General features: G+C 37.8%; 1 protein-coding gene across 1 annotated transcript in view; it reads left to right on the top strand.

The window, feature by feature from the left end:
- Positions 1 to 16294, top strand: part of LOC149290643 (tomoregulin-2-like) — a 298414-nt gene that overhangs the window by 32152 nt on the left and 249968 nt on the right. Inside the window, exon 4 of the mRNA XM_089488490.1 lies at positions 9588 to 9614. Coding sequence (XP_089344616.1) covers positions 9588 to 9614 — 27 coding nt within the window. The remainder of the gene's footprint in view (positions 1 to 9587; positions 9615 to 16294) is intronic.

Below are 16294 nucleotides of genomic sequence, written 5' to 3'. Positions count from 1 at the left end.
TAGATTTCTATGGTCTCTAAAGACCTTAAAGGGGTCCCCAGTCGTAAAATAAATAGGAAGTAAGCATTTTTACAATGTATAAAGTGTAAAAAGAAGGTGCCCTCTCCCAATAGAAATCACTTTTCTGTCCCCAGCCTGAAAAGTTTAAAAATAATTGTATTATATTTAAAGGAGCATTTGGCCCTCCAAAACATAGAAAATGTGTATGTGGTATGTTACTTTACATGGGGAGATTTTGGTGAACACAAATTGTGGCTTTTTTTTTTTTAACCTAACTTGTACCATAAATACTTTATTACCAATACAGTGTTTTTCTTTCTCTATTTTAAATATATAGTTAATACTAAATGATGAACAATGGATATTCAAGTGATAACAAAAGAAAGTCCTACCTTGAAATAAATTCCTATTTTAACAAACATATGAATAAAATAGCAAACAACAAAAATATTGTCTTTTATGGACTTTAAGGACTAGTCATGGATTTTTAGATGTGGATGTAGTTTGTAAAAGAAGCACGCTGATGAACTATAGAAATGTACTACCAGGTTTAATTAGAAATAATCCGTTTCTATGCTTCCTAAAGGTGAATAAAATATATTGCTTGCAAATGTTTAGCACTACAGAAAAAAATGGTTTTGTATTTGACACAATGACAACATGCTGCACCATATGCAAATGTATTATTCTTATATGCATATGGTGCAATAACAAATGATATCCATCTTGTTTATTGTCTATTAATCTAATTAAACTTACATAGAGGCTCTTTCATTTTAAAATGTAAAGTCATTGTTAAAAATATAGCTCTTCTACAGGCTTTTGATGATTGTTTGGACTGTGACTGTGCATGGTGTGCACTTTTTGATCCAGGGCTGGACTGGCCTATGGGGATACTGGGAGGTTTCCCATTGGGCTGCCCACCTCGTGCGCAGCTACACGAATAATTGCCCCCCCTGCGAATATTCCAGTCAATGCAGATTTGATGGGTGTGGAAAAGGTATGAGAGAGTATGTATGCATGTATGTATGTATGTTAGAATACATGCATACGTTTGTTTTTTAATATGAATGTGTAAGTGTATGTGAGCATGAGTATGTATGTGACTTTTGTAGGTTTTTCTGTGTGTGAGCATGGGTGTGTAGGCTGTTTGGGGGGGGACTGACAAACTGTTTGGCAAAGATAGAACAGGCAGGCTGTTTGGGGCCATTACAAGAGGTTTGGGGAAAAGGTGCATTGACAAGCTGTTTGGGGGCACTGACAAAGTGTTTGAGGACAAGGATGGCACAGGCATGCTGTATGGGGAACTGACAAGCTGTTGGGGTGCAAAGATGACACAGGCATGCTGTTTAGGGTCCTGATGGCAGAGACAAGCTGGTTGGGGCAAAGGTGACACAGGCAAGGTACATGGGGCAAAGATGACACCCACAGCTGTTTGGGGACAAAAGTGGCACTGTGGGATATGTTGCGTGAAGTTGGTGTCTCTGTGGTTTCTAGTTATGACCCTGTGTTAAATTGTATGAATTAATGAAACTTGTTGTTGAATATTGTATGAATATTAATGGGGATATGCTAAGGGAAGAGTATTAACCCCTTCGCGACCTTTGCCGGTTCAGGACCGTCATGACAAGAAGGTCACTAAATGACCTTTGACGGTCCTGAACCGTCAAAAAATTAAATAAGCTTAGAAAGTGATCAACGATCGCTTTCTTCGCTTAAACAGCGTTACTGTAATGCCTCGATGTCGAGGCATTCAGTAACGCCGAGATCGGCATCATTGTATGGCAGCGGACGCCCGTTTTAAAAGCGTTTAGGAGGCGATCAACGATCGCCTCCTAAACTTAAATGGTGTCGCTGGAATGCCTCGATCAGGAGGCATCCAGCGACACCAAACACTTACCTTTGGATGGGCTGTGACCGCTCCGGAGAGCGGTCACAGCCGCAGCTGCCGGTGATCTTCGCCATCAGCAAGATGGCGGCGGCCCGGGAAAAAAAACAATAAAGAAGAAAGAGTTCGCTAGACGGTCTCCAGACCCTCTAGAGAACTCTGGCTCCACTTGCAGGTTGAATACAGGTACTGCATTCAACCAAGCAAGTCAATGGAACCCAGCTTTCTAATCACTATGTGATTAGTAAAATATTAAAAAAAAAAATAAAAAAATAAAAAATAGAAAAAAAAATAAAAAAAAATGTGCTAACATTTAAAAATAATTATGCAGTGATGTCACTTGATGAACCATCCAGTACCAGCAAAATGTGTAAAAAAAATATAAAAAAAGTATTAAAAAAATAAAATAAAATAAAAAAATAAAGTTTATTATTTTGAGCAAGTGCTAAAATTTCTCAAAAATCTCAACAAAGAGTTAAAATAAAAGCACTTCAAATACCCAAGGGGTGTCTAATATATAAAAAAAATGGCTGATGGGGTAAATTGGAGTGGCCGAGCTCAAAGATAGGGCATAGGTACAGACTGACCAAAATGGAGAAAAAAAGCGCACATTCCCAAATGTGGCATTTTAAATCTCAAACAACCCGACAAACCCATGCATGTCGGGTATCACTGCACTCAGGAGATGTTCCTGAACACACATTGGGGTGTTGTTTGACAGTGACATATACCAGGACCTGTATATCTATAACTAAAGTACAATTTGTGTGAAAAAAAAAATAAGAAAAATTACTATTACAAAGTTTGACAAAGTGTAGTTCTATAATTGGTGCATGGAAAGGGTTAAAATAACAGCATTTGGAATACCCTGGGGTGTCTAGTTTTCAAAAATATATGGTTTGAATGGGTTAAATTGAGTTAACCCGCTTCAAAGATATTCCAAAGAGGAGATGGAGGCAGACTGACCAGATTTGTTAAAAAAGATTTGGAAATCATAAAACGCTGCTTGTACTTATTGCCCTATAACTTACAAAAAAACAGCAAAAAAACATAAAAACATTGGGTATTTCTAAACTCAGGACAAGTAGTAGAATCTATTTAGCTAGTTTTTTTACTTGCTTTTTTAGGTGAGTAAAAGATTTTTCAAATAAAAGTCATAAAATGTGGTTTTTTTTCAATTTTTCACCATGTTTTTTTTATTTTTTTTATAGTAAATAAGATGATACGATCAAAATAATGGTATCTGAAGAAAGCCCATCTTGTCCTGAAAAAAACAATATATAACTTATGTGGGTACACTAAATGGGTGAGGAGAAAATTACAGCTGAACACAAGCACCACAAAAGTGTCAAACAGCCTCGGTCCCACAGGGTACAAAACGAAAAATGAGCCGGGTCCTTAAGGAGTTAAAATGATGTAGAAAAAAGGATGGGTATAGAGATATTAATAAGTAATTTTAAGGAGCATGAAGATGGAGGGGATGAGTGTACTGCAATATGTGGTGATAATGGTAGGGGATGGAAATTATGGAAGGGAGGAATATGATGATGGGGGAGATGATTGGGGTTGGGTATAGGAGTTGGGGGCATGATACTCAGGGCATCTTTACATTAACACATACATACATACATACATACATACACACAGCTACTCTAACACCATAAACATATATACACAGTATATACATATACATAGAAACATAAAAAGTGACGGCGGGTAAGAACCATTCGGCCCATCTAGTTTGCTCAACCTCTGAATACTTTCCTTAGTCCCTGGCTTTTTTTTATATCAAGCTTTGCCTTATGCCTCCTCCTGTGTATTACCATTTACCACATATGCTGGAAGGATATTCTATCCACTTCCTGATATTACTTTTAAACCTTTTGCCCCTTTAGACTATGTCCTCTTGTTGTAGTAGTATATCGTCTTTTAAATAATCTCTGCGCCTTTATCATGTTGATTCCATTTAAGTATTTAAATGTTTATCATATCCCCCCTTGTTATGTCTTTCTTCCAAGCTATATACGTTTAGATCCTTTAACTTTTCCTGGTATGTTTTACCCTGTTAACCATGAACCATTTTAGTAGCTTTTCTCTTAACTTTGGAACTTTGGATTCCCCAGCAATGTTAATTTGTTATGCAAATATTTCTAACCAATATTTTATCCATTCCTATTTTAAATATATTAAATATCATCTTTTTATCAAAACCTTCATTCAATGTCCTTGCAATAAAAAGTATGGTTTATAGCAGAAGAGATCTTTTATAATTTAGCACTACTGTACATGCTACCTTATTGATTAGTTTACTGTTAGAATCTCATGTTAGTTCTTTTGTTAAACACAATTCTATGTAATTAAAGCATTTCTCAGTTTTCAAAACTCACTTTTCAGTGAACACATTATACACTATTTTGTGTTGTCTAAATTTATGTATTACTTCTGTTTTACTATATCACAATGAAATATTAATATTTGGTATTTAAAATCATAGTATTCCAAACAAGTAGTATTGTAGAGACCAGTGTTGGGAATAGTATATCCAACTGTACATATCTTAATTATTGGGAAGGTTGAGGTTTTTTTGGGTCGGATAGTCTGCCTTCTTCATTTTTACTTTCCTAGCATAACATAATATCTTGAACCAAAGCGAATGGAAATGATAGGGTAGTCTCATTCACACTTTTTCCAGATTCCGTAGCGCAAATAACATTCATGTCTGAACGAGAACCAAATAGTTTTTCACTGAGTTACTGTTCCATGTAAAACCCCCATGAATTTGTCTAAAACTCACATATTTTTAACAAGTAAATATATCATCTCTTAGTGACATTTAGATAATAAATTAATTACTAATTAAACTGGCATATTGTTGTGTTGCATCAGTAGAACTGATGTTCTCATGTGCTAGAGAACCCTGCAGCCTTGATAACAAGGATTAATGTCTGAAATAATCCACCATCCATGATTCAACTAGAGAAAAAAAGTAATGTTACCGTAAATAAAAACTAAATTTAGGTAAGGTTTATTATAATATCTACCAGAAGCTTTCAAGCCATAGATATGACTGTACATTTTTTTTTTTTTTTTTTTAGTTCTAGCAGCATTTTCAATAATAAGGAGAAAATAAAATGTATTTCAGAAGCCAGAGATAAGCAGGTGTGGGCTCCTGGAGACATCTTTGAGTTGCTTAGCAAAAACCACGTAGCATATCCTATAGCTGAACATACAAACAGACTGACATTTACAATATGACATTCCCGATATACCCTGATCATGGGGGATGTTACTGTAAAGCACTACCACATCAACGCTTACTAAAAATCATGTGTCCTTAGCTGTTGAATTGTTTAAGGCATTAAGAGCATCCCTCGTGTCTGTAATGTATGAGGGTAATTGTAGGGTATGCAGGGTTTGGAGCATAGCGCAGTGAGACACCAGATATGCAATAGAGTCAAACAGGCGATATCAGGAATATCAGCAAGTTTATTCCACAGAATAGGAAAAGGCATAAACTGTACCGTGTAGCAATCCTGAGGTCAAGGGTAGGTGAAGTGTAGCAAAGTCCATTAAGCAAGCCGAGATCAAGGGTAGGAGAAGTATATCAATGTCCATAAACAAGCCGAGGTCAAAAATCCAGTAAATCCAATAAAGAGGTAACAGCATACAGGTTCAACATGGGTATCAGCAAACAGGTAGGTAGAGACTTGAACAATCAAGTAATGAGGCCTAGAAGCTGTGGGTTTAAATAGCCCTCTAGAAATCAGCTCCTCCCCACCAATAACAGAGACCCCTCCCCTCCTCAGTATGTACAATGGAGTAGTGACTGTCAATCACTACTCGTCCCGCCCCTGACCAGGAGTAATTCATTATTGGAGGCGCCGGCCACGCCTCCCCGCCATCACTCCACGTGTGGCGTTTCTCGTGAGTCCGGGGATGCGGCCTACCGTAGGCCGCAGTAGGCCGCGACCGCGTGGTGCGCGGACGAAGTCCCGGGTGTCCCGCAACTCCACCATCGGGTGGAGACCTGTGCTGCCGACGGGGGAGTGAGGTAGGACCCTGTCATGATCCTACCCAGGCTGCGGAGCTGCATACCTGTCTTGTTTCAGTTTCCCTCTTTTACTTCGATCCATTCCTGGATTTCCTGTTGCTCTGTTCTGATCTTCCATTCCTTGCTTCTGCTTCAGCTCTTTGCTTCAGCTTTGTTTCCTTTATAAGGTGTGCCCCACCCGTGTGTTCTGTTTGTCTCAGTCTTCAGTCTAAGGTATGTCTCAGTGCTATGTGTTTGGATTACATGTTTGGTTTGTTTCGTACCACTGTCAGCAGGGATTAGCGTTAGGACCCACCGTCATTGGAGTACTTTGGCGTAGTGGTGGGCTAAGCATACTATGGCCATATGATGTGACGGAATCTCCAATTGTTATCTCATAGTTCTAGGCTAGTTCCTGTATTCATGTTTGTCTGTCTCTTATGTTTCTTGCCTGGTCTCCCTATCCCTTGCTTGTTATGTTTCAGCCATATTCTCTGCTTAGCTTCCACACTCCCAGCCTGCAGCATCCCGCACGAGTCTTGTGCTATGTCTCATGCCTGTTCCAGGGTGCCTGCAGGATTTACCTTCATTCTGGTTTATATCCGCTGCTATATTAGGGCGCTGGTATCTGGCTGCACAACCCTAGATGCTCAACACCGGGGTGAGTGCCGTTTGTCCCGCACCAGGCCATGTCCTGAGACTCCGCTACTGCATACTGAACTCCTGAACTCCATCTTTGGGCGCGCTGGGTCATTACAGTCGTCCGTATGGACCCAGTTCCCTGACAGACCCTGACAGTAATTGTAAAAGTATCTGATATGGAAAGTGCTCTAATTAAAAATTTGGATAGATATAACTGCTCCATAAAAAATCACAAACAAAAGAAATTTCAGAGGGACCAGAATGATTTCAAAACAAATAATATATTTAAAAGAAATAAAAATAAAAAAACGCTCATTTAATAAGATCCCAATTCAGGCGAGGATTCTGAATCCACTTTTGATTATTCTAGCATTTCAGATAACAGTGATACAGCAACCTCCAGTTCAACTAGTCAAACTATGTACAAGTGTAACAATTGTAGGCAAAAAAGTATATTAAAACACAGGGTACATTTTTTAAAGCAACAACCCTTTACATATATATATATATATATATATATATATACAAACATTAATTTATCAAGAATTCAATTAAATGATCATCACCATAGAATTTTGTCCAAAAGGTTTTTGTTTGTATTGAGACCAGATTTGATTGCTTTACATGGGCTAAAAATCTGAATCTGTTTGGGAGAAAGCTAGCTTTACTAGCTTTACATTTTTTAAAATAAGAAACTTACGGAAGCCTAACTATTGTGATTGAATGTGGAAGAATATAAAACTCTCAAGATCCTCTTGGAATTGGAAGAAAAGAGTCAAACATTCAATACAAAATGCCCATACGCAACTTAGTCCAAAAAAGTACCTTCACCCCATTGATTACTGAGACTTAAGAAAGAACACTTTGTGAATCTTGTGACACATGACTTAGAACAATTGTCTAAAATTGAATCACTATTGAATTTAACAAAAAATTAATGTCATACGCTCAAAGAATTGAGCGAATATGAAGAGCTAATTATAAAACAGTCGGATAAAGGGGGGGGGAATTTGGTACTCATGAACAAACTGGATTACATTGAAATGTGTATATGCATCCTTAGTCTAGAAATAGGGTATAAACTTTGGAAGGGCAATCCCACAATTTAACACCCTAAAGAGCTGCATATACTGCTCACTAATGCCCTATTGAATAAGACTATTTCTGCAAAAGAATTAAGGTATATCATGCCCAAGAACCCCACAACTGCAACGCTATACTGTCTGATCAAGGTTCATAAAAATATCAACAAGCCGCCAGGCCGTCCCATACTTTAAGGCATCAAGTCAATTACAGACAAGCTATGCAGGGGTGTCAAACTTTCTACAAAAAAAAACACCTCAACACCATAAACACATTCCCATTTGGCTTAAATTGGGACAATTTATACTCAATCATATTTTTTTTTTACCTACAATGAAGAGGCACAGCTATGGGGACTTGCTGTGCCAACCTATATTTAGGCTGGTGGGAAGCCATAAGTGTTACACCGGAAATGGCAACTATACCAAATACATAACCAAGTGGATTAAATATACTGTCGACATCCTGTTAATTTGGGATAGTTCAAAATAAATGCTTGAAGATTTTGTTAGAACCCTTAATAAGAACACTATAGGGTTAAGCTCAGTTATTGATTTAGATGAATTAGTCGTTTTAGACCTCACGGTTCTAAAGGACGCAGAAGTAACAACAACATTATTCTGTAAGGAAACAGCCACAAATAGTCTCTTGGAATCCTCGAACAATTCAAAAGAGGTATTCCAGTGGACTAATATCTATGCCTCAGACACAACTGTTTATCATGTAAAGGATTTTGTTATGGCAAAAACTCTTAAATAACACAGGGAAAAATGGATACCCTAATAAGTGGCTCAAACAAGCCTACTAGAGAGTGCTCTAAACGTAAAAAAGGACAAGCTTATTAGCTCAGACTACGACTCTCAAGTAGCATGACAATACCATACGAATTGTAGGCACATACCATAACGCATGGCCTCTGGTAAGTTCCATCTTCAACAAACATTGAGAGATTCTAAGGTCTGACAACTAACTGCATAAAGTACTACCAAATAAACCAAAAATGTTGGTGATATGCTAGTAAATCTATCCTTCATAGATAAAAACAACATGGTTATCTCAGCCAACAAAAGGCTGCTTTCAATGTTTCCACTGCACAGCCTGTAACTATGTACAACCACGAAAAATATTCAAAAACAATGTAACAAACAAAGAATATCTGAATATCCTGTTCTGGTGTTTTATTAACTGCTCAACCCTTGGAGTAGTTTATCTTATAATATGCCGTTGCAAGTGCTGTCCTGCCACAGATTGGCCAATCAGTGGAGCGGAATGCTTTGACATGGAGGAGGTAGAACACTGCAGCTCTGCAGCTTTTCTCTAAGCTTTTCTTTTTTTTTTTTTTCTTTGTATAGTGCATTTGAAAGTACTTTCATATTCATTGTTTGTTTAGGGGGCTCTTTGGGACACTGGCATATCCCTTTAAAGGTTACACTCGGCTATCATATGAATTAAAGGTGTATCTTGAAGTAACATTTCTCTTACAATCTGCAAAGAAACATAATGTGTTTCTTGTTCTAATTACTTATAGATATGTTGCAGAGTCTCAGCATGAATCTTCTTGTAATGCATTGCAAGTCAGTGATTTCTGTTCGTAATACTCTTTTTCTGTGTTTGACTATTTCTAAATATTCCCACATTATTTTGTAAGTAACAGAATGATTTAAATTGAAATATCTTCCAGTGACAAAACACTAACATGTTGCTTTCCATCAAGGTTACTCGTTCTGACTGCATCTTTTATGTCTGACATTACCCTTGGACATATTTTATAGCAGCTAAAAATGCAGCCAAACAGATGTATTATTTAAGGTTAAACAATCCTACATTTGCCCTATTGCTCTATAATGTATTATGAACAACAAACACACATTTGATCATGATTTTTACACTGCATGGCTCTTTGATGTTTACCTAAACCTTGCATTCTGTCTTTTTGTATTTCAGAAGGAGGATCTGGGTCTGGTGATGGAGGTAAAACCATTTTAGTTTGCTAACACAATTTTGTAAATTTGTTTTCCCGCTGTTGTTTCTAAATCCTCTGCATTGTATAGCTTTTAACCAACAGCTAAAGCTACAAATTTCATATTTGTTTCACATTGCAATCCCAAGCTATGTATTTGTTTATGTGGGAAAGCATTTAGTAAAAAATACCAAACTTTTAAATGCCTTAATAGCTTAATAAGATGTTTTAAACTACATTTGGATCCTCAGCAAATGCTCTACTAGAGCGAGTGTGGGTTAAATATCCTACTCATCAAAGAGTAAGGAAAAATTTTAATAAATTGCAATTACTAAACAGTAAATTATTTTGCATGCTGCAAAATACTTCCTAAGTGTCTCTATTACTCTTATCAACTGTATTGCTATTCTACTTGTCCTTCAGTGAAGTGTAATTGCCCACAAGAAGTGATTTCCTTGTAGCAGACTTTATTTCTGGAGACTTGAGTCTTTAGTAAAAGTTGAAATCCTTTATTTGGACCAACACAAAATATATATATATAGTTACATAAGCTTCATTAGGAGTATTCTCTTTATTCAATCTACTGACGTCAGAGCTTCAGAAAGCCTGTGTAGCATTACATGTTTTTCTATGTTTGACAAATAAAAGGTATCACCTTTGGCTAAAGGCTTTATTTTCCCTTGGGTTAACATATCATATGTCTATTTTTATCTTAAGAATTGGTATTCTTGGTGTAGATCTGGGTCAAGCAGTTATAGGTGTGAGTAGCATCTACACAAAAAATCGCCATTGTTATTTTGCTTCTGAGACGCTCAGTATTATTTTTAGTATTATGTGTGGATCAGGAAGAACAGATCCTTCTTAATTTGCAATGCAGTAAGATTTGTGTATATCAGCCCTTCTGGGATTTTAATTATGTATGCAATTGTTGTGATGGCTTACATAAACTTGTGAAGAAATCTTACCTAAAATGTAACCTAGACCTTTTAGTGCTGGTAGCTGTATTTCATACAGGTTTCAAGGGAAGAGGAGTCAAATTAATTTCTAGAAACCATCCTGTACTGGGCTTATTTTATTCTACATTAATTTCTCTGTGTGGCACAGGGTATTTCTATTAAACAAAGAATTCTAAATTGGACCCAGGTGTACTGAAGAAAGTAGATGTTTAAAACAAATGTTATAGGCAAAACAAATAAGTTTAGCAAACACTAGTTAAAAAAGAAAATGAATGGTTTACACTCCTTCTGGAATGATGAAAGGTACACATTTGTTTAAATGTGCACCCTGTATGATATTTATGTGTGTGTCATACACCACTTAAACCAATAAACCATTGCATTGTATTTATGCCAGATTACTATTCAGGTTAGGGCACTCTATAATGGGGACAGATAAGGATGCTGCCCTTAGCCCAGGCTTACCATAGCAGTCTGCTGCAGCTGTATTTTGGGCCCCAATCAACAGCCACCACAGTCCAGTGAACCTCTGCTCACCTACTGCCACAAACCTCTCTTTGCCCTTGCATCCTGTGAACCCCGTTGGTAGAGAGCACCTTGGTATGAAGATATATCCCAGCACCCAACGGCAGGGGCAGGACTGCCATCAGGGGTTACAACTATCACCCACTCACGAAAGCTGTGAGTGACAGCTTGCCAGTACTCCAAACAACCTGCCTGTTCCATATTGTCCCCAAATAGCCTACCAGTGCCATTTTTGCAACTAAAAAATTCTGAGTAGAAGAGAAAATCCCTGTAGTGTGGAGAGGTATCACCTTGGGGCAAAGATAATTTGTTCTATAAAGGGACACTAACACACATACCCAGACACATACACCTACACACCCAGATATTCACACTGACACATGCACACACTAACAGACACACCAAGACACTCATGCTAACATACCCAGACACCCACACATGTACACATATACTCAACCTAATATACCCACATACATTACACACATATGCATTAATGGTGGTAAAGGTAGATGAAGGGAAGTGGAATTAATAGATTTTTAGAATGATATAGTTATTATTGGTTTATCACAACTGATGGAGCATTTGAGAGAGTATTATGCACCCTGCATTTGAAATGCCCAAAGAGGGACACATTCGTTTTGGAGGAAGTCAATAGCGGTGTGGTTCAGAGGCAGGGCTATGACAAGACTTTTTATGAGAACTTGTGACCTACTGATAACTGTCATGCCAGGTATAGATGTTAGGATAAGGATCTGCAATGCAGAGTTGGCATAACCTGGTACACAGCACAGGAATAACAGGATCATAGTCAAAGCAGGCTGAGGTCAAGTATAGTGGAGCAGTACTCAAGGCATCGGGAAAGATAAGGCAAGAACAAAGGTCAATATCAAACAGAGGTCTGGTACACAGTTCAAGGTCCAAAGGCAGCAATACAATAAGATAAGGCAAACTTGTGGTCATGGCAAGACAAAAAATCTTGTCTTGTCCTGAGTCTATTGATAGCTCATGCATGGGCAAGGGCTACAAGGACAGTGAGGTTTTTTAAGGTTAAGGAAGTATACACCCATCAATTGGACTTGGATGTGTGTTCCCCTTTGAAGTATGAAGCAGGTATTGCCTCTTTAAAAGCTAATGAGAAGCACACACATGAGTGCTACTTTGAGCAACACGCTTTGTAGTTCCATTGGGAGCTTACCCCTGGGGTACCTGTCATTAGTTGAAAATAATATTAAAGATGGGACAGATTTACTATTTCTTCTAGATCAGGATCGCAAGGCACAGAGATGGCAGGTTATCAGCTCTACCCTGTCGGTGCTTTCTATTAAACTATCCTCAAAAGAGGAAATTATAGCATTTCAAGTGTAAAATCAGATCATTACATGGTCCTATGCTGCTAACAAATGCAATAAGAATAATACTCTATCAATCTATCTATTTATCTAAGTGTCTCATCCACATATGAGTAAGTTTAGTGAAAGTGTAACACTGTATTAACCCCTTCAATCCCAGGGGTTTTTGGTACCTCAAAGCCCGGAGCAATTTTGATGGTTTGATACCATAGTTGGATGATTAGCTGAAAATTTAGAATGAGAAATTTAGTAAAAACTAGCGAAGATTAGAAAAAAACCCAAATTTTTTTTACATTTTCCCTCTGAATCCTCACAAAATTAGCTAAAGTGATGGAAAATCCCCTCCAAGTTTATCAATTCAGGTGTCCTGATTTCAGAAATACCTAATTTATATAGATTTTCCAGACTTTCCCAGCACCAGGGAGCATACTATAAGGTGTACAATTTTGTATACTTTTTATGCCTATGGCTTAACGGGTTTGGGGGTTGTGAACGGGGGCAGGAGGGTTATACTGGCTAGATGTTATGCTAGGGCAATGGGAAGTAAGTTGTTTTAATATTTTTTTTATCTTTTTTTATATATTTTTTTTAAAAAATTTATTTTCATTTTTTTACATTTTTTTTGTATTTTTTATATATTTTTTTAACACAGAAATGGTTAGAGGTCCTCTTAGGGACCTCCTGAACATGCCAGTGATGTCACAATGACATCGCAGCTCACATTATAATTTTTTTTTGTATTATTTTCAGGACGGGAGGGGGAGTGAGAGACATGGTTTCTCACTCCCCTCCCCGCGATCCCCCTGCACCGATCACACTGTGATCTCTATGTAGGTCCTCACCGACCTGCATAGAGATCGCAGCGTCTCTGTGCCTCATCGGAGGGCAGGATATCCCCGCAGGGGATATCCTGTCCTCCGATGACCTTCCAGGTTACGTCAGCAGTGACGCAACCCGGAAGGGAATGCCCGATCGCGCGTTTGAAACTGCGCGATCAGGCAGTTTACAGTGTAACAGCTTACCGGCTTTCATGCCGGAAGCTGTTACAGGAGATCGGACAGCAGAAAGCCGGCAATGCCGGCTTCTGCTGTCAGTGGGGAGTCCAGGCTGTCAAACGACAGCCTGGTCTCCCATGCAGCGGCAGGGATGTGTCCCTGACGCTGCACGAAGGGCTGGAAGTACCGGGACGTCCATAGGGGTTTCTTAATAGGCGTTTTTTGGACGTCCCGGTGCGTCTATAGGGGAATGAAGGGGTTAAAGGTGCTGAGAATAATCCTTATAGTGACATAGTTTGTCTAGCATGGGCTTTTATCTGATAATCTATTATAAACATAGGATTTCCTGTCTCAAGTGTTAGATTATTAAAAATATTTGCTTTTCTGGAAGCTTGGGTAACTGGGTTGGGGGAAATGCAGTAAAGATTACCTTTCAATAGAAGGGGCAGTTGTTACTCCGGGGGAATATAACCTTGAATGGGATAGGCGCATGTTTATCCTGACATAGGTTAAGGTCAAAGTCAAATTATGGTTTTACAGCAGGTGGAAAAGTGGACACAATATATTGACAAAAAATATATTTTGGGGTTATGTTCAACATGATTCTGGTACAACTTCTAGTATCATTGGACCATTCTATTGCTTACCATTGTGTAAGACCAGAATTATAAATGAACATCGGAATACATTTTTATGCATAACACCCAATAATATTATGTTTCATAGAAAAAAAAAAGATTGAGGTACAACAATCTAGTTGTGGGGCATTCACTGTTGAAAACCATTAGAATGTTTTTGCTGGTTGTTTTAAGATTAGAAAATGTTCTTTAAAAATATTACTATCTTTTTTTCTGTCATTATTTGCATTCCATTGGTTTGTTAAAGAGAAAATAATTTGGTCTAGAGATCTGACAAGCTACTGGTAGCACTCGCAAACATATCTACTCAGCAACAGAAAAACATAAGTATGTTTATGACATTTCAAAACAATTTATGATTAGTATAACATTCTTTTCTGCAGCATTTTTTTCTTAATTCTTCAATGTTTTATTATCTGCTTTTCTTTCCTTTGTCTGTTTCGTTAATTTGCCAGCATTGTCGCTTATAAACATACATGCCATTGACCCTATATAATTCAGAAATGATAGCATGTGTCTTACTAAATAATTGTATGTTAATTAACTTAGCGTGCCATCCTTTTTCATTAGGAGTTGACCACTAACTTAATTAGATCTGTTTATACGCCTTTGCATTTTTTGTTTAAATGTTATATGCAGACAACAGCTGTCACTTTCCAGTGCATTTCCATTCCACTTTATTACAAAATTGATTGATAGGCCAGCGTTCCGAGGCAAGTAGCAGATGCAGTGACAAAAGGTACCATCCTCAAAAATTTTCTAGTCATGTTCATGCAAAAAGGTAGCATAAAATGGATTATAAAATAATAGTTGTCTATTGTAATAATTATAATTAAAGTAACTAAAAGCTGATAGGATTGGAGATTTAACTTGAATACTGAAAATCTCTATCGGTAATGGTACAGAGAGGATTACATGAGACCAAAATAGAATGCATTTCCCTCTGTACCATGACAGCAACTAGCATTCCATCAATTCTTGTATGAAGCATTTCATTCTCCTTTATTCATCCTTAATAGCATAAAACCTATGACTCACTAGCTATATTTCTCTTGGTTCACAAAATATATGTTTAGAAAAAAAATCAAAGGGAAATGTACCATGTGTTTAAAACTGGAGGTAGATTGTATTATGACATATTTGGGGGTCTGAAGGGTTGTAATAAACAGTTTGTTTTAAATATTTTTTTAGCAATTTCAGTGCCTCTCTCACTGACCTTAGGAAAGTCATGGATGGGTTAATATGTGGTGGTTTGGGGGGTTTATAGATAAAAAGACATGAGCCTATTTAGGACAATAGTCTGAGCTAAATTTAGTCCTAGTTCATCCTTACCATTTAAGATTTAGCAGTAAACCACATATTGCTTCAAGTGCCAACCACCTGCAAAAACCCAGCAAACACTATTTAAAAGCACCCAAGCCAAAGCATAAATAATGAGGATTTCATCACGCTCTATAGCCACAGGGCTGATTCCCGGACTAGGCCTAGGGCAACACTAGGGCATAAAAAGTCACCCCTACCCAGACACGGCCCTTACATGGGTCCTGGTGGTTAATTACAGATAGGGAGGAAGGGGGAGGGAGGAATGGAGGGGAGAATTATTATAATTATGATTATTATTATCTTTTATTTATATAGTGCCAACAGTTTAAGCAGTGATTAATACAATACATAAATTCGAGGGCTATGACAAGACAAGAATTGACAGACTAAGACAAATCCATACATAGGTGGAGAGAGCCCTGCTCGCAAGCTTACAATCTTGAGGGAATGGAGTGACAAACATAAGGTACAGAGAAAGAGTGAGAGGTAGTGTGGTGGTTGTATCAATGACAAGGAAGTTCTAGCAGCTAAGATGGTATGCTTCTCTGTATGTATGACTGAATGTAAGTTAGAGTATATATGTATATATGTTGTATGTGAGCATGTATGTATGTGTGTGTCAGCATGAATATGTTGTATAAGTGGGTGAACAAGGTGTCTGGGGAGAAAGATGGCACCAGGAAGCTGTTTGGGGACAAATATGTCATTGTTAAGCGGGTTGGGAACAAAGATAGCACTATTTAGCTGTCTGGGCACTGATCTGACACTGTGAAGCTATTTGGGCACAAAGATGTCAGACAAGCTGTTTGAGGACAAAGGTGCCACTGTTAAGCTGTTTGGGGCAGAGACATTGTTAAGCATTGTATCACACTTAAATTCACTGAGCTCTTCAGAAGGACCCATAT

This window comes from Sceloporus occidentalis, unplaced genomic scaffold, assembly GCF_023333645.1.
Source record: "Sceloporus occidentalis isolate IW3139 unplaced genomic scaffold, rSceOcc1.0.p SCAF_38, whole genome shotgun sequence".
Lineage (NCBI taxonomy): Eukaryota > Metazoa > Chordata > Lepidosauria > Squamata > Phrynosomatidae > Sceloporus > Sceloporus occidentalis.
Note: the sequence above shows the minus strand (reverse complement) of the source record. Positions and strands in the feature narration are given on the sequence as shown.